This window comes from Primulina tabacum, chromosome 4, assembly GCF_025594145.1.
Source record: "Primulina tabacum isolate GXHZ01 chromosome 4, ASM2559414v2, whole genome shotgun sequence".
In the NCBI taxonomy this organism is placed as follows: Eukaryota; Viridiplantae; Streptophyta; class Magnoliopsida; order Lamiales; family Gesneriaceae; genus Primulina; species Primulina tabacum.
The window spans coordinates 34,428,564-34,448,827 of record NC_134553.1 but is presented as its reverse complement, the minus strand read 5'-3'; the positions used below and the strand labels follow the sequence as shown (position 1 = coordinate 34,448,827).

Below are 20,264 nucleotides of genomic sequence, written 5' to 3'. Positions count from 1 at the left end.
GATTTTGTTGAATAAAATAATCTCATATTAGTTGTACCACGAAGGTAACAAAATATGTGTTTTACACCATTCCAATGTCTTCGGGTTCGACATGAGTTATATCTCGCTAAAATATTAATAGAAAATGATATGTCCAGGTACAATTTGCGTGATATGACAATGCACCAATCGCACTTAGCTATGGTATTTCTGGACCAACGATTTTTTCTCCATTTTCAAGTGGTTGAAAAGGATCTTTGTTAGCGTCAAGTTATCGAACAAATATTGATAATGCTAATGGGTGTGCCTTGTCCATATAAAAGCGCTTTAATATTTTTTCTGTATATGATGCTTGATGAACAAATATTCCCTCTTATAAATGTTGAATTTGCAATTCGAGACAAAATTTTATCTTTCCTAAATCTTTCATCTTCGATTCAATAGCTATGTGATACAATCACGAAATATTCATAGTGTCATCAAATGCAAAACTAGAAAACTCTTTCCCTGATGTATATCTCACACTCTCGCCAGAAATTTTATGCACTACTATTTTGTTAGATCACATAGTATATCAACACACGTAGGTGAGGGGTGAATCCCTGACTACAATGCATTGGCTCCTACAACATTTCGCAATTGCACCCAACCTCGCCATCTTGTGACCCTCGCGGAGTCGGTAAACGAGTCAAAGTACAATCCTAGTATGTAGAGCCTCAGCGTTGTTCCGGGTCGTAAGGACTAATCATGTACAATCACAACTACGGACTTTTCCTCTCGATGAATCATAACCACTTGGAAAGTTTTATGGAGGGTTGTTCGGTACGATCATCGTATGATTACCAATCTGCGTTATTTGACATCTCTATGCCCTTACCATGAAACACAGTACACATCACAGATGCTAGTCTCAAGCTCAAGCGGCCTTTATTCTTATTTTAGGTGGCTGAATCGATTAGGAACAAATTTAAAATATACATTTTTTATAAATGAATTTCAAGATCGAATTACGATTCATTTGTATGAAAGTATAATCAAGGACTTTATCTATACTGATTGCATGAGTATACAGATAAAGTAAAATGAAATCATAAAAAGTTAAATTATATTAAAATAAATATTATTTATCATATTTGAGTCAATAAATTCTCAACCAACTGTTGGCTTGCAAGGATATCTACTCTAACATTCATGACTTCTCATTTTACAAGGGCCGCGAATGCAACTTTCCTCTTAGTGGTTTCTTTATCTCGCTTGTCGTTAGTCCGTCTAGCACCTTTCGGTTAAAGTTTGCCCCAAGGGTTAGAATGTTTTGGATTATTTTTCGAACCTGGAAAGTAGTAAACGTTGAATGTTACTATTGAAAAGTTCAAAAACTACTAATAAGTTAGGGTTATTTATTTATTTATTTTTTGTTACTGCTGTCAAGAATTTCGTGTTTTAACAGATAGTAAGAGATAAGTTAAATATTGCATGTACATAATATTTAATAAATCCGTAAAACTTTGTTATGCAAATGAACAAATGATTTATATATATATATATAAATGAATAATTGACTCTTGGGAATATTTAATACATGAAAATAGCCTTTTGAAAACCTAATAAAGGTTATTAATGATTTTAGTTGAGTGATTCATCTCTCTGGTTATTTGCTATTAGTACGTACTGTCTAAGGTCGATGACTACTTAACTTGTTCATTGGAACTTGGAAGTCTGGAGGAATGTTATTCATTGGAGAATGAAATGTATATAGGTTTTATTTTTCGAAAAATATATTTACTTATCTACACTATTTTATCGATCAATAACATAAAATTTGAGCCCATTCAAGTAATCATTTTTGTGCGACGTACCACGAGAAAAATATTTTAAATTTTACACCAATATTTTATATAAATTGAGATTTTATTTATTGTACTTAGTAATACTTTTAATTAATAGATTTCCACCAATATTTCTCCACATTTATCTCAACCAAATATTACATATTTGGTAAATCACTTTTTTTAACGTATTTAACTATAATTTAAACATAGAGAAATTAAATGTAAAACAATTATTTGAAAAATAAAAATATATTTTAACAAATAATATTTATATATTATATTATATATATGCGCAACGTGTGTCATCTCATTAGCTTTTTAATTATAGATATGATGACAACTAGAAATATAGAATTTGTTGGGTTATTGAAATTAAGGAAAAAAAATTTGGATGGGTCTGTTCTCTGATTTGGATCAAAGGGATTAATTGGAGAACCTATGTCAGAAAAAAAAAAATCAATATTGACATATGTTTGAAATATATTTATTCGTTAATTTTAATATATTAAATTGAAGAAGACGAATTTAATTTTCTTTATATATATAGAAAAAATTCAAACAATCAAAATGGATATGAAATTTTTAAATAAGAAATGGCCTCAAACCAGAGGCGCATGATGAACTATGCTCAAGCCAGCAGCAACCACCAAAACGGATAAATGATTAAACACATGCCAACTTTTCCATTTGAAGCCAGATCACCAGGCAAATACGTAAAATAACTAACAGATGAGAGAAAAAGACTTCATTTTTTTTAATCAATATTTCTCTAATTCTCAACCGAATCGCTATGCTGAACGGGAAGCAGTGATTTACAAACAAAATAAGACAATTAAATGATTCATTTGTGGGAGAAACAGTACAGAAATTTACGAGGAACTTAAAACACTCGCAGAAAATGGTTCCGGATTGACTTTTGGGGGATTCTCCAACACCATGTCCACAATCATTTCCGCTGTCCCCAAAGCCTGTAAGAGTCGAAGCAATTTTCCCTGTGAGACTTCCACTATGTGTACAACTACTCGTAAATCGGCAATTGATCAATCAAGTGTAAAGAAAGTCTGGGATAATCGAATCTTGCGATGCAAGAAACATTGGAGTAAGAACAGGATAGTTACCAATGAGAGTCCTTCTCCTTCATGTCCAGCAGCAACAAACAAGTTTGACAATCCAGGCATAGGTCCAAGCACCGGCTTTCCACCAGGCACTGGTTCATTTAACAATAACAAGGTAGATCACTTGGTAATAACTTAAAATACTGACGTATATGAGGTAATAATGAACAGTTTTGTTCATCGAATACTTACTATAAGGTCTCAGTCCTACTCTTACTTCTCGGCTTTTACTCATATCTCTAAGAGACATTTTTGTTAAGGTGGGAAAGAATTCTCTTGCCCGTTCCCATATCCGATCAATAATAGATTCATCAACCTCTGTGCTGAATCCGACAAGCTGACGGCTGCTTCCTACAAGAACAGAGCAGATTAAGGAAAGCATAAGTAAGCAACTCCAGTTATTTCTTCGCAGCCAGACCGGACAGCGAATGGAGCACTACACAAATCCTTCCAATGAGTCTTCGCAGTTAGTTCCATAAAGTGCAACTCATATGAGTTTGATGATGGCTGAAGGACGAAGGGGTAAAAGAAAACTTAAAAGTTTCAGAACTACCAAGAACAAGCCTTCCTGACATGTCCATGGTGGCTGTCATTGAAATAGAGGAAGTGTTTGCATCATATCCGATCTCTGATTCTGATTTTGCAGATCTTATGGTTGCCGATTCATGATTGCCATACCCCACCTCCATTAGCCCATGATTCAGATTTAAGGACTTGAAATTCTCGAGAACGAGCAGATGACCCTGTCTCGTGAATCACAAAGCATGAGCAGTTTCGTTTATTCCCATAAAAATCATTTAATCTGGATACTAATACAATATACCTTCTCAATTCCTAATATTGTCAGGGTAATTAGATTTTGAAAAAAAGCAAATAATAAAGGAAACAAGATAGAGGTTCCAAGACTTCATACTGTATTCTGTATATACTGAAACTTTAAGTCTCTCAGTAAAACATGACTGGAACATGACAAAGCAAATTAAACATCAAACTTACATACGAAGTCTCACCTTCGAGGCTTTACTGGGAAATTCATTAAAATTTCTGAATTCTTCAAAACCTCGTGTATCAAAGAACCAGTCCAACAGCCTGTTGCCAAGATGACAGCTTTTTTACTGAACAGAGTATTCTTGGAAGTCTGAACCGCTTCAATCTCTCCACTACTCTGGGACCTAAATTTAATTATAACAGAATTCTTATGGTGTCTTGCACTAGTCTATGCATACCCGTCACTCATACTCAAAGAATTTCCTAAAATGCGTTGTTAATCTAGTCAAGATCGAAAACAAAAGTATACATGATAGCTTGTATAGGTAACTGCCAGACCTCAGAAAACTGGTCACCGGCTCGTAATAAAACTCAGCATATCTCCCATGTGCAGCATAATATCTGTTACCCTATCAAATGAATCTATAAGCATTATATGAATGAAGCACAAATTTTTTTAGAGTATGACTTGAGATGCCATAATCGCTTAAAGGAGGACAAATGAATTGCAACCTTCTCAATAAAAGCAACGGCACGCCGAGCATCTAGTTGGCAGTCATCTGGCATAAAAGCTGCACCACATTCCTGTCCAAGATCAAGAGCAGGTTCCTCTGTCTGTAAATCATCGCTAGACAAGAACTCAGCCCCCAAGCCAGCATCCTTTAGCTTCTCCACCTTCCTCCTCAACGCAGAACAGTCTTCTGCAGTTCTACCAACTAGCAAGCTTCCTTTAAACAAAAAGTAATCAATAATTTTAGTGACACCTCAAAAGTACTTAAACTTTGTACGAAAGTTATGAGGTGCCTAGAAATTACAAAGAGAAGAATCATTCACAAGTAGAAAAACTTGAACATTTGTAAGCACAACTATCTCATCAAGTATATCGCATGACATGTATTACCAAACAGGTATTCCTGTTGGAGGAAAACATATCGTAGGATAATCACATATTATCATCACGGAGAAGTCCATTCTTCTGCGAACGAATTCAACTGTTTTTAACAGTCTGGCTACATGGAATGTGAAGACACTGGATTAATCTCCATAAAAGAACTACGCGACCAACAGAGGAAATATTTTATGCGTAAAAAACACAGAAAAAGTTAGATGCACAACTCCAATAATAGGCATAGAATTCAATATAAGCAATAACGAGCTAGTAAAATAAAATGCTAATAAAATTACAGAGGCATATCTATTCTACGTAACCGGATTCACATATAAAAAAATATTCATGCATTGACAGAATAACCAGAATAAAAAAACTCCCAGAAACTCATCATTTAGTACTACCTGTCTTCTTCCATCCAAGTTCCTGTAAAGGATCCATGCCTTGACTTTGAATACTCACAGCTAGAGCTTCCCACAGCTGGTGGCCTCTAATTGCTAGCTCCCATTTCTCACTCCCAGGTATCTTGTGAACCCTCCAAATGTAACCCTGCCCTAAAAATGAGACCAAGCTCAAATACCAAACCTAATCATAATGCATGAGAACAAGTAAATAGAAACACATTGGTTTGAGAATAGAATGTACTTTACAACCACGAAATAGAGCAATAATTTCATGATACTGAAACTACTAAACCCAGTGGTGGTCAGTTGTTCTCCAAGACTTTAGTCTCAGAAAAGCGGGGCATATATAATCTATTCGAAATCAAATGAAATTTTTGTGTAAATTTATTGAATTTCACTTTTACCAGATTGAACAATTTTGACCCAACTACCTGGATTGTTTCCCTCCAATTTCATCACCATGTACCTGCTTTTCTATTTTACCAATTGAAGTTTCAGCAACTTCGATCCTTCAGCAACACGTGTATATATATGGTTTGTAACAAACAAATATTTTCTATAAACTACAAGCATACTCCAAATTTTTTGTTTAAGATTCAATGAAAATACCGGTAAAAGTGCCAACTTCATGATGTCGAACAGTAAACTTACAAAAGTTGTTCAATGTTACAATAGACAATACGAGTAACTTTTAGCTTATATATGAAACATAAGTATCTAGAGATCACATTATTGTTGAATATCCGAAAATAAGATAATGGTAGGCATTTAAATTGTTAGATAAATTTCATCTACTGGTTTTAATTTTTAAACATTGGATAGATTAGATCAGGTTGTTATCTTTTGATTAGTATATGTATATGCTGCTGTACTCATCAATGAATAACAGAAATGAGATTTCATCTTCTTCAGAATATTATCGTATAATAAAGTTCATGGTATCAGACGACAGAATAGGCCAATGACTTCCTCTTCTGAAGTCTCCACTCCAGTGACCGTGACCCAGGGCTTGGGCAATCCGTCTCCTATTTCTATTACATGCCACAAATTAAATGTCCGCAACTTCCTCCCTTGGTCGCAATCTGTGATGATGTTCATCTGCGGCCAAGGCAAGGAAGATTTTCTCACGGGCAAGGCGGCCCGTCCCGGTGCCAGCGATGCCAAGTTCAAAGCGTGGAACTCCGAAAATAAATTGATCATGCCTTGGTTGATCAATTCCATGACGCCTGAAATTGAAGAAAACTTTATTCTCTACTCCACTACCAAGGATATCTGGATGCAGCGAGTGAAACATACTCTTGCAGGGACAACATGGCCAAACTCTTTGCGACAGAATTGACTATTATCGATCTGCACAGGACACATCCACCATCACATAATACTTCACGGCTCTCACCTGCCACTGGCAGATCACTAACATGACCGACGTACACCAATGGAAATGCACCACTGATGCGGAAGTCTACAGATCCATCATTTATAAGAAACGTGTTCAAGTTTTAATGGTTCTCAACAGCAGTCTCGATGATGTCCGAGGTCGGGTTCTTAGCACCAAACCTTTTCTTAGCCTGTGCGCTGCCTTTTTGGAGGTCCTGCAGGAGGAAAGCAAGTGCAAGGTCATGCCGGGCCCCTCGCAGACCAACTCTACCACCATTGACAATTCTGAACTTGCTATAACCACCAAATCGCATCCAATTCTTATGAAGTTTCTGCACCTCATCGTCCACAGACTGGGCAGAATTCCAACCACACTAAGGGCCGTCTTTGGTGCGAAAAGTGCAAGAAACTGAATCATAATTGGAAGATCCATGGTAAGCCACCGGACTGGGAACCCTCCCGAGAGCATCGCGCCAACACTGCTGTCTCTGACCAGCCTTCATCTGCCTAACTGCCATTTGATCTCCTTCACAAACTGTTTGGACAGCAATCTTCCCCTTCGACAACTTCTGTTATTGGTAAGTGTAGTGTTGCGATACAAGGTGGTATTCCACTTGCTTTACTTTCTCAGAGCGATTAATATCATTCATGGATAATCGATTCTTGTGCTTCAGATCATATGACTGGAAAGTTACATTTTTTCCACTCTTACAATTTTGTGTTAAAAAATCAGTACATGCGGCAGATGGGTCATGCACACGGGTGCTTGGTTCGGGTTCCATATGGTTATCGGCTGATTTATGCTTAAAAAATGTGAATGTGAATCAAACCACAGAGATTACCCGGTATTTATAGAGTTGGAAGTGGGTACCACAAAGTGTTGTCTAGAAGGACAAAACAAAGGGCCATTCTCTTGATGTCCCATTTTCTTTTCTGCTCGGCCGGACGGGTCCCTTGGGTTAGATATCGATGGATATCAAATCTCCAATCTCCTTCCTGATTTCCTCAATTTGTTCTAACTAGGAGACTAGCTCTTGGCCGGCAACCTCCGAGCTGTGGAGTCGACTCAAGGAGCTAGCCATTTTTGCCAATTGATATGCTTTCCCATTCTATGTTCGGGAGACATGTTGAACGATGAGCTTGGCAAACGCTTCCCGAGCCCAGTAGAAGTCTTGGGTATACTTGACCATCTTGTCATTTTTCACTCAAACTTTTCATTACTTTGCTGAATCACAAGTTGTGAGTCCGAGTAGAGAGTGGTGATAGAGGTCGTATTTACGTATTTTATTGCATCGTTTGAGTTTTAGTCTGCATCATTTTATGTGTATGAAGTCCAGATTTTGTTCATTTTATCTTAATGTGTTGCATATGATCACCGCTCAATTGAGTTGTTACGAATGTGCAGGAAATTGGAGAAAAGATAAAAATTAAGCTATGAGTGAAATTTGAGGCAGAAGGCATCGCGCTACGGCAAGAAAGGCGCATTTTTTTAGTATTATTTTTATTTTTCGTGAGTTGACACTCCGTATTTTATTCCTGATATCTTTTCCATTGCATGCCAAGATCACTTCACTTGGACTTCGAGTAGTATGATCCTGAAATCGAAAGAACCTTCCGCAGACGAAGACAACAACAAAGACTCAAGGACATGATGAACAAGGAGCGTGAGGAAGAGCATCATGAAGACCTACGAGTCGAGGAGCCAAGGCGCATACCCATGCTGGAGTACGCACAACCTTCGCTTGATGGAACACGCCCAAGCATTGTGCGACCAACTATGTGGGCAAATCAATTCGAAATCAAGCCTGCCATCATCCAAATGATTCAGGATACAATCTAGTTCGGGGGAGACGCACTAGATGACCCCCAACACTCACATAGCAGATTTTCTTGAAATTTGCGATACTTTCAAACATAATGGAGTTTCTGATGATGCTATATGTTTACGCTTATTTCCATTTTCATTGAGAGATAAAGCTAAATCTTGGTTGAATTGTTTTCCAGAAAGTTCAATCAAGACTTGGGAAGACATGGCCAAGACATTCTTCATGAAATACTTTCCTACATCAAAGAACATGAAGTTGCGAGCGGACATAACCACCTTCTCCCAATTTGAGCAGGAATCACTTTAAGAGGCATGAGACCGCTACAAGACGAAAATCCTTTCCATGTGCAAGACGTGGCACTAATGAATCATGTGGGGACTCAAAACCGTCCTAGGAATGTTACATACTCGAACACATACAATCCTGGATGAAGGCAACATCCAACTTCTCATGGGGTGGTCAAAACAGTAAGAGTCGCCCACAGGGAGGACAGCAGTATGCAAAGCAACCGATGTATAGATCTGAGCCTAGAGAGGAAAAGTCTAATTTGGAGCAGATGATGTCTAAATTTATCTCATCCACCGAAACTAAAATACAGAACCAGGATGCATCGATAAAAGGGTTGGAGAATCAGATAGAGCAGTTGGCTAAGGTGATCGCTAGTAGAGTAGAAAGCCGGGCACCTTTCCAAGCAACACTGAAACTAATCAGTAAAAGCAAGTGAAGGCCATTGCATTGATGAATGGAAAAGTACTTGAACAAGAGGGTAATGAAAAAGGGGAGCAAAGAGGAGAAGAAGCTGGCACGCCCATCGGCAAGTCTGCTAACTCTTCAGTTGCAGCCATTGCCCAATCAAAAATTATCACTCCTCCATTTTTTTCCTGCAGCAATCAAGAAAGCTAAGATTGATGCGCAATTAGGTAAGTTTCTTAAAAATTTTAAGAAATTGCATATCAATATTACTTTTGCTAACGCGCTGATGCAAATGCTTACTTATGCTAAATTTTTAAAAGATATCTAGGCAAATAAGAGGAAATTAGAAAACCACATGACGGTGAACTTGACTGAAAATTGCTCGGCCTTGGTACAAAAAAGATCCCACCTAAGCTAAAAGATCCAGGGAGTTTTTCTATTCCTTGCATGATTGGTGATGTAGCGTTCCATAAAGGCTTTATGTGACCTCAGTGCAAGTATTAATTTGATGACATTTTCTGTGTTTAGAAAACTTGGTTTGGGAGAGCCAAAGCCAACAAGGATGTCATTGCAGCTGGCAGATCGGTTTGTCAAGTACCCACGTGGAGTGATTGAGGATGTTATGGTAAAAGTGGAGAAATTTATTTTCCCTGTAGATTTTGTGGTACTGACATGGAAGACAATATGGAGATGCCCTTGATTTTAGGAAGACCATTTCTTGCTACGGGCAAAGCACTCATCGATGTACAAGAAGGGAAGTTGCGATTACGAATGGGCGAGGAAGAGATTACTTTTGATCTTTATAATGCTCTTAAGCACACTGCACACTGATGAGTGCTTTTAGAATTGATGTTGTTGATTCACTTGTTTGCAACGTTGTGCAGGATGCTATGAAAAATCCACTTGAGGCCACACTCACGAGTGAGTTGCACGAGGACGAGCTAGACGAAGCACAGTCGGAAATGGCAGCATATTTGAATTCCAACCCTCCTTGGAAGAAACAAGTCAGGATGCGATTAGAAGAGTTGGGTGATCGAAGAGATTTGGCCCTTCAGAAGTCAAGCCTAGAGAAGCCACCAAACCTTGAGCTAAAACCGATACCGCCTCATCTGAAATACGTATATTTAGGTGAGAACAATAATTTGCCTTTTATTATTTCTTCTTGATTGAAAGATGCGATGGAGAGCAAATTGTTGGAAGTTCTCAAGAAGCACAAGAGTGCGTTTGCTTGGAAAGTGGCTGACATAAAGGGAATTAATCCATTGATGTGCATGCATAAAATTCTGATGGAGGAGAAGTATACACCATTGGTGCAACCTCAACGAAGACTCAAACCGAAAATGCAAGAGGTAGTGAAAGCTGAGACCGTTAAACTTCTGGATGCAGGTATTATCTATCTTATCTCTGACAGTTGATGGGTGAGTTTGATTCAATGTGTACCTAAGAAAGGTGGGATAACTGTGTTTACAAACGAGAAAAAAAAACTAATTCTTATTAGAACTATTACGGGTTGGAGAGTGTGCATTAATTATAGAAAATTAAATGATGTCACCTACCAGGATCACTTTCCTCTCCCCTTCATCGATCAAATGCTTGAGAAAGGTTAGCGGGTCATGAATTTTATTGCTTTCTGGATGGGTATTCGGGATATAATCAGATCATGATTGCACCTAAGGACCAAGAGAAAACCCCTTTCACGTGTCCTTATGGTACTTTTGCATATAGACAGATGTCATTCGGGTTATGTAATGCACCCACTACTTTTCAAAGATGCATGACCGCAATTTTTCATGACGAGATTGAAAATTTTCTTGAAATATTTATGGATGACTTTTCTATTTTTTGATCTACTTATGATGATTGCTTGCAGAATTTGAATTTGGTGTTGAGGCGATGTGAGGAGACGAATTTGGTATTGAACTAGGAGAAATGACATTTCATGGTGCAGGAAAGAATTGTATCGGGGCACAAAATTTCAGAGCAAGGAATAGAAGTTGACAAGGCCAAGGGATGGAAGTTATTAAGAAATTACCACCTCCAATGTCAATAAAGGGAGTTAGAAGTTTCCTTGGACATGCTGGTTTTTACTGGCGTTTCATTCGAAACTTTTATAAAATTGCTAAACCGCTATTGTCACTGTTAATGAAAGATGTGCCATTAGATTTTAGTGTTAATTGTGTGCAGGCCTTCGAGACATTTAAGGAACAGTTGGTGAATGCACCTATGTTGGTTGCACATGACTGGGACATACTGTTTGAGGTGATGTGTGATTCCAGCGATACTGTTGTTGGTGTCGTTTTGGGACAACAGAAGAATAAGGTATTTTACGATTTACTATGCAAGTAAGACCTTAAACGATGCTCAACTAAATTATGCTACTACTGAGAAGGAATTAATTGCCATAATATTTGCTTTTGATAAGTTTCACTCATACTTTGTCCTATCTAAAGTTGTCGTGTACACTGACCACTTTGCACTTAAGAATTTGCTTGCCAAGAAAGAGGTCAAACCACGTTTGATTCGATGGATACCTGTTATTGCTAGAATTTGACCTCGAAATTAGGGACAAAAGGGCGTAGAGAATGTGGTAGCTGGTCATTTATCTAGACTAGAACATATTAGCAATGAATGTATAGATCTCGAGATAAATAATTGGTTTTCAGATGAACAATTGTTCTTAATGTAAAACTGTCCTTGGTATGCGAACTTTGCAAATTTTCTTGTCTCCCACCACCCCCAAATTTATCATTTCACCGAAAAAATAAATTCTTTTCTGATGTGAAATATTATTTTGGTAGGAACCTTTTTTGTTTAAAATTTGTGCAGATGCCATGATAAGAAGATGTGTAGCGGAAGAAGAAATGGGACAGATTCTAAGGCACTGTCATGATCGTGAGGTAGGTAGTCACTTTGGACCAATCAGAACGGCGTCTAAGGTACCTGAATGTTGTTTTTATTGGCCAACTCTTTTTAAAGATGCTCGTACATATGTTCTTGTCTGCGATAGATGCCAGCAATCAGGTGACATCTTTAATCGCCATGAACTGCCATTGAATAATATCATTGAGTGTGAGGTGATTGGTGTGTGGAGGATAGACTTCATGGGATTGTACCCTGTCTCTTTTACAAAAAAATACATTTTGGTAGCGGTCGACTATATGTACAAATGGGTAGAAGCAGTCTTGTGTGACAAATGATGCTTAGGTGGTGTTGAAGTTTTTAAAGAAAAATATTTTTAGTCAATTTGGTACACCACGAGCAATCATAAGTGATGGTGTCACTCAATTTTACAACTACTTTTTGACAAGTTATTAACTAAATATGATGTCACCCACAAGATCTATACTCCGAACCATCCCCAAACGAGTGGGCAAGTTGAGATTTCCAATCGGGAAATAAAAAGGATTTTGGAAAAGGTACTGAGCGTCAGTTGGAAAGATTGCTCTGTCAGGTTAGATAATGCTCTATGGGCCTATCGAACTGCATTTTTTTATAGGATATCGAACTGCATTTAAAACACCTATAGGCACAACTCCATATCTGTTATTGTTTGGGAAAGGGTGTCAGCTATCGGTTGAGTTGGAGCATAGAGCTTATTGGGCAACTAAAGTACTGAACTTTGATTTTTACTCTTGCAGGTGAACACCGGTTGTTGCAACTGGACCAACTAGATGAATTCAGAGAGCAAGCCTATGATCTGACGTTGATCTACAAAGAGTGCACAAAGCAAGCACATGACAAGCGCAACAAACCGAGAGAGTTCAAAGAGGGTGAAGCAGTGTTGCTGTACAACTCGAGGTTGCGTCTGTTTCCTAGAAAACTCAGATCGAGATGGTCGGGTCCATTCGTGATAGACAGGGTGTTCCCTTCAGGTGCAGTCTCATTGAAAGATGGAAAAGATGGCACATTCACGGTCAATGCCCAGTGATTGAAGCATTACATAGGTTGCGCGATTGAGCCACAAAATGGTATCACCTAGTTCCAAGACAGGCAACACTGACAATGGCCGATAATCACGCTATTGACTATAAATTGGGAACTTATCACTCTTCTCTTTATATTGTATTTTTGTTCGCTAATTCTTTTTACATTAATTGTTTATTTTTATTAATTTCATTTGTTTAAAAAAAAGTCAAAAACCGAGCATCTCGCGCTAGGGCGATCATTTACCGCCGCAGCGCTCCACGCCATAAAACATTTTTTTCCCTTCTTTCCACCATTCTACGGAAACCCTACTTCACCTCCAAGAAAAAATTCGCCCCCTCCCCTTTGAGTTTTAGCCTCTCACACTCCACTTGCAGGTACACTCCCAGATTTCCTACACTCCTCACAAGTTAAGCACGCCAGCGACTCCACTTTACCTTCATAGTTTGCAAGGAACTTGTTGGTGGCTATCTTGTCTCTCTCGCATCCAAGTTTATCCATGGCTCACAAGAAATCAAAGGTAACACGTGCTTCTTCATCGTCATCCGAGAATATGGGGAAATTTGTGAATGAAGAAGCTCGCAAGCGGTATGACCACGCCAAGTTGCATAGGCATCCGATTCCCGAGCGGGGTCTGATTTCTTTATTAAATCAATAAATCTTCAAAACAATATCGTGGAACGAGGATGGGAATCATTTTGTGCTATATCTAAGGCTGCGGTGGTTCCGATAGTGCGCGAATTCTATGCCAACGCGTCGAGCGGACTGATGGGAAGGCTATGGTTCAGGGTAAGTTAATTTCTTTTGACTCCGCCGCTTTAAATGAATTGTTGGGCACCCTTGCTGTTGATGAATCGGCATTCGAGGAGTTAATAGCCAACCCGGACTTTGAATTAATTATGCAAACAATTTGTTACCCGGTGGCTATTTGGAAGACTCCTAGTTGTTTTCTTGAGAAATATTTGCGGTTTAGGCCTGCGTTGTGGTGCGCTTTTCTGTCAAAGCGTTTGATGTCGGTGTCCCACACCAGCAATGTTCGGAATAACCGAGCCACGATGATATATGCACTAATGGTGAGTATTCCGATAAATGTGGGCAGAGTTATTTTCTCTCAAATTCAGCAGTCCATACATAGCCCCAGCATTGCACTCTTTTACCCCACTATCATTACGGAGCTGCGCGTGCGAGAAGGGGTTGTCGTCAATGTGGATGATGAGTGGATGCAACCGATGAAACCCATTGAAGACTCTTGGATGAAAACAATACGAGGAAAACGTGCTTTAAACTTCCCAGAGGTGGTTGAGGATGAAGCCGCAGCTAGCCGACCACCACTGCAACCACAGCCAGACGGCGGGAAGTCAATGATGAAGTTGATGAGCTATGTGCTTTTGTGGTTCATCAGGATCAGTACATTGCCGTCAACAGCGCATGCATCACGTCAATGGAGTCTTTGGTGCGCGGTATGGCCTGCACATGGGTCTTGACACCTCGGCCTATGCACCACCACTGGCATACCGATCACCATTCCCATTCTGATATGCTTACCCCCAGCCGCACGATCAGAAACCCGGCGTTTTGCCACCCGATGACAATGAGGATGAGCAGTGATCAGGGAAGTCTCCGTGCTTTCGTGCTTCCTTTTCTTTGCATTATTTTTATCTGTTATCGTTTCCTCTGCAGTCTGTTTAGCATCCGTGTTATTTCACCCGCTTTGTCAAAAACTTGGTCGAACAAAACTTGCAGTGTGAAATGCTCAGTAAAAATTAAATAAAATTCAAGCTCGATGTAATCGCAAGTGCACGATGTCAAGTAATAATATAGTGTACACGAGTACGAGTATCGTTTCTGTAGAGACTGTATTTCACTGATATTATTTTCAATTATGTTTTCTTTAGGAAACGATAATCTATTTGAGTCATTAACTACCAGTAATTAAATAAATAAATAGTTGACTGCAAACAAACAAGATGAAATAAATATTTATAAATCAAATCGGGTTCGATTTGGTGATCCAAATACTTCCATGTTTATTGTAGTTCTACTATTATCCGGACAAAGAAGTTTGGGTCAGGAGATGACCAACCTAAATATGGCCAGTGTTCTATATGGCTCAAGGCGACCGCCTAGGCGGTAGGCTGCTCTCGACCACCCCGCCTTCGCATGAGGTGGATGTTTTAGGCGGTCCAAGCTATACGGCGGTGGGCAGGCGGTCGAGGGCAGAGGAGGCAGCGAGGAGGTAGGCGGCCTCGACCACCCCCGCCTTCACATGATGTGGATATTTTAGGCGGTCCAAGCTATAAAGCGGTGGGCAGGCGGTCCAAGCTATAAGGCGGTGGCCGGTGGGCAGGCGGTCGAGGGAAACGGAGATAGCGAGCAGGCGGTCCAAGTGAGGCAGTCAACACTTTTAAGTTGTAGTCAACACAAATTTTAAAAACCTAGTCAACGTCAGCTAATTTTAAAAATCAAATCCTAGTTATTTAAATCACATTCCACTTTCTTTTTTTAAACTTTTGGTTCTCAGTCCTTCTCACTATCAACCATTAAGCCCGCCATACAAATTGTCCACTACCGCCGTCGCCACTGCTAGCAGTAAGAAGCTTTATCCGAGCTGAATCCTGCACAGATGAACAAACGTTAGAGAGCACCAGAAGTGTTTCCAATGTAGCACTTTCAATACTTAAATCAGTCCGGAGAGCAAACTTAAGATTGCGAATATAATAGTGCTCTGAGCCGTGGGTCAGGAGTTGGACTCCAAATGGCTTATTGCCTCAACTCTAGTCTTAATTGGATTTACTATGGGCTCTTTGTTTTAGCTAATGGGTCGCTACTCTAATTGTGTCGGATTCCCTCGAGTCCGAGTCAGGTCAGAATTATGAGGCTATCAGTGACGTTTGTCAATTATCTAAGCATGCACACAATACATTCAAACCACAACCATATACGCCATCGAAACCCTTTGCCCAAATTCACAATGAAATACGGGGTCCTTCACATTGGAAAAACATAATGGGTACAAATTGGTTCTTATTATATGTGGATGATCATACTCGTCTCTCTTGGTATTTCTCATGAGTGAAACTTCCCAAATTTTAAAACCTTCCACATTATGATCCAAACAAAGTTCTCAAGCAAAGTTCAAATCCTACGCACTGATCGAGCACGAAATTTCTTCGACTCCGTCTTGAGTAATTACTTGTTCTCTACTGGAATATTTCATCAAAGCTTCTGCATTGACACCACTCCAACAAAATGGTATCGCCGAACAGAAAAATCGTCATCTGCTAGATGTTGCTCGTTCCTTGTTGTTCACTCATCATGTCCATCACCATTTCCGAGGTGATGCTATCCTCGATGCCACTTACCTCATCAATCGGATGCCTTCTCGTGTCCTTAACTTCTAGACACCAATTCAAAACTTACGCGACTTTTACCCCAATTCCCACCTCCTCCACAACATTCCCCCTTAGATTATTAGGTTGATTAGCCTCCGTCCACATTCATTCCAAACATCAGGGCAAACTTGATCTTTGTTCTTTCAAATGCATTTTTCTTGGTTATTCTCATAATAGAAAAGGTTACAAGTGTTACTCCCCAGTCAATAGAAAGTTCTACGCATAACGCAGTGTTCTAAAGATCCCTGCCTAGACCGCCACTGCCCAGACTTTTGGCTAGGGCGAGGCTTCTGGTGTTCCCAAATTAATCGGCCGCCTAGGCATTATTGTATTTAAAAAAAATTCAAAACAATAAAATTAAAACTTAGTCTCTAATTTAAAGTTTAAAACATATTATGTTTAGTTGATTGATATATAAAAAATTTATTAATATCTATATATTATTAATTTATTATTACAATTTTAAATTTTATAAGAATATATGTTTCATACAAAAGCATAATGCTTATGAATGTCCCAAGGGATTTAAGCTTAAAAAAACTGCCTAGTCCCCTAGGCGCTAGGCAGTAATAGCCACTCGCCTACTGGCTACTGTTTTTTAGTAACACTACTATGGATGTCAACTTCAATGAGACTGAACCTTTCTTTCCATCTTCCTCGGTTCAAAGAAAGCTTGTCTTGAATGAACCTCAGAATCTGGAGCTCATATTCCTCGTTGTACCGTGCGTCGAACAAACTCCCACCAACATACCAAATGATCCCCATACACATCCTACAATCGACCCAATCCGTACAATTCCACCAGAAAACTCATAGCCTCATGTTGTACATCCTATTTCACCTTTTGACCATGTCTATTCCAACAGAAGGCCATTTCAACTAGGAAATCATCAGGAAACCTCACAAAATCAGCCAACCAACGGTACTTCCTCGTCGCCAGATTCTCTGAAAATTAATCAAGGTACAACGAGCTCTGACTCAACTAGAATTGATGAACTTGATGATAGGAAAATTGCTTTGAGAAAAAGAGTTAGGTCATGCACTCAACACCCTATAAGTAACTTTGTCTCGCTTGATCTATAATCTTCTGTATATCAAGCCTCTGTAGTGAATTTAGACCAGGTACAAATTCCATAAAACTTCCACATGGGAAATAAATTGTTGGTTGCAAGCGGATCTTCACATACAAGCATAGGGCTGATAGAAGTATTGAACGATTTAAAGCACGATTAGTAGCAAAATGATATACCCAAGCATATGAGATGGATTATCAAGAAAGCTTTGCACTTGCAGCCTTGCTCAATACGGTTTGTGTACTTCTATCCATCGCCGCAAATTTGGACTGGCCCGCCCCTATATCAGCTCGATGTTAAAAATGCCTCATGAATGAAGATCTGGAACAAGCAGTCTGAATGGATATGCCTCCGAGATTTGTTTCAATTCCCACTGTCAACAAAGTATGTAGGTTGAAGAAATCACTCTATGGTCTAAGCAATCTCCTCGAGTCTGATTTCATAGGCTCGGGAAAGTTTTGGAAGGAGACGTCACATGAAGTGCCAAGCAGCCCACTATGTTTGTCAAACACTCCAACGAAGATAGGATCTTTCTCATTATCGTATATGTTGACATTGTTATCACTGGGAACCATGAGGAGGAAATCACTCATATAATATTGTTGCTCTTAAAAAAATTCGAGATGAAGAACTTAGGGCCTTTGAAATATTTTCTGGTAATAAAAGTGGCCAGATCTAGGCAAAGAATTATGTTTTCACAAAGAAAATATGTGTTGGATCTCTTGAAAGAAACAAGGATATCGGGGTGCAAGCCTGTCGATACAACTACGGACCCAAATATAAAAATTGGAATTAAGGAAGAGAGTCCACCAGTTAACATAGGAAGATATCAAAGATTAGTAGGCAAGCTGATATATCATTCCCACAGAAGACCCGACATTGAATTTTTGTAAAGGTCATAAGCCAATTCATGAACAATCCAACAGAGGAAAAGATGGAGGCTGTTTTATGAGTATTGAAGTACCTAAAAGGGTCTCATGGAAAAGAATTATGTTTCTGGAAAACTAATACTAGAAATATACAGTTATATAATGATGCTAACTGGACAGGTGCTCCAACTGACAGATGATCCCTATCTAGGTATTGCTTGTTTGTATGGGTTAACCAAGTAACATGACGTAGCAAGATGCAAACTGCTGTGACAAGAACTAGTGCAGAAGCATAATTTCGATCTTTGGCTAATGGGATTTGCGAAGGTATATGGCTTCAAAGATTGCTAACTGAATTGAGATTGGAAGGTCATCAAACAGTGGAACTAAAGTGTGACAATCAAGTTGCAATAAGTATTGCCAAGAATCCAGTATATCATGATCGAACCAAACAGAAATGAGATTTCATCTTCTTCAGAATATTATCGTACAATAAACTTCAATTATACATTACAACTTTGAAGCAGATTTTATATATCAAGACTTAAATCCATCAAGTAGTTAAATAAACGTTAAATTAAAAAATAACTCTTTTGAGAATATATTATATCATGAATGATGACAAATGACGACATTCAACTAACAAATAGAATTTCAAAAAAAATATACCTGTATTTTGCAAATATCAAACAATCAACGTAAAGTTACCTGCACCGGTGGCGCCGGCACATGGAACCGCCGCGTCGACTAGGGCCACAGAGAGATTTGAGTGGAGGAGGAAATGGCGGGCGATGGTCAGCCCGATTATACCCGCTCCAACGACGACTACGTCGAACGTGAGTGAGCTTGAGTCCGGGACCCAAAACAACCCGGTTGCTCCCGCCGGCATGGGCCGACTCATATGTGTCGTTCTGCTGCCGATGCAAATCGAAGCTGAAGATGAGAAGGGGAGATTCGGGTCAATGAAATGATTGTGAACTGTTCCTATTTTGGCGCTCAAGGCGTAAGAAAGTGGGGAGAAACGCGGCGGGGCGACGCCGTTAAGGTTGAGGTTCATGCTGAGAGCTGAGGCCGCCATTGGTGGGCAAGTTTTGACTGGAGAGTGAAAGAAGTCGATTGAATCTGATGGTCAAACCAACCAAATTTAATGCAAATAGTGATTCCCTATCGTTTGAACCTAGGGAGAGGGTGAAGAATATAAAATTTATTGAATTTTTAATTTACATATCTTATTTTAAAACTTTCAATTTAAAAAAAATTGCAAAAAAATAAAATAAACAATGCACTTCTTTTTGGATTATTATAGCATTTATAAGAAGAAAATGATTTTCTTATTTAATCATAAATTCAAATTTAAATTGGAAACAATCTCCAATAAAAATAATTCAATCTAATCTGACTCATGATTAATTATATTTTGATATTTATCTAAATTTATATTATCTTTGTCAAATATAAACATATTAAATTCGTTAACATTAAATGTTAAATCACATAGTTATAGTTATATTCATGGAAAAGAAGTTATATGTATCTGTTATCGTATTTACTATAAACAATTATTCACTGTAAATTTCATGTGTAAAAGAATTGACAAACAGTTAAATGAAACCATTCTAATAAAAACTAGTTTTAGAAGATCTAATATTATAACTCGTATATCTATAAAATGGGAAGAAGTAGAATTTCCAGAAAATTGGATAATTGAACAAGATATGCCTAGAAATCATATAATAAATAGAGATTTACAACAAGTTATACAAACTAAAAAGGATATGTTCAAATACAGTTCAATACTGAACAAAGAAGATTATTATCATCTTCTGTTTATATTTGATCAAGATCTAGTCATTCTTTTATTTTACTTTTATATTATATGATGGATATTTCTCAGACTTTTAGATCTT

At 38.5% G+C, this 20,264-nt stretch overlaps 1 protein-coding gene across 1 annotated transcript; it reads right to left on the bottom strand.

The window, feature by feature from the left end:
* Nucleotides 1-2,538: 2,538 nt before the first annotated feature.
* On the bottom strand, nt 2,539-19,534 carry LOC142543213 (uncharacterized). Its single transcript, XM_075650321.1, has 9 exons — nt 19,066-19,534; nt 5,204-5,353; nt 4,424-4,638; nt 4,250-4,320; nt 3,934-4,095; nt 3,477-3,670; nt 3,116-3,274; nt 2,927-3,015; nt 2,539-2,776 (listed from the first exon to the last, which is right to left on the bottom strand). The coding sequence occupies exons 1-9, from the start codon at nt 19,433-19,435 to the stop codon at nt 2,678-2,680; spliced, it is 1,509 nt and encodes a 502-aa protein (XP_075506436.1). The 5' UTR covers nt 19,436-19,534; the 3' UTR covers nt 2,539-2,677.
* Nucleotides 19,535-20,264: the final 730 nt, after the last annotated feature.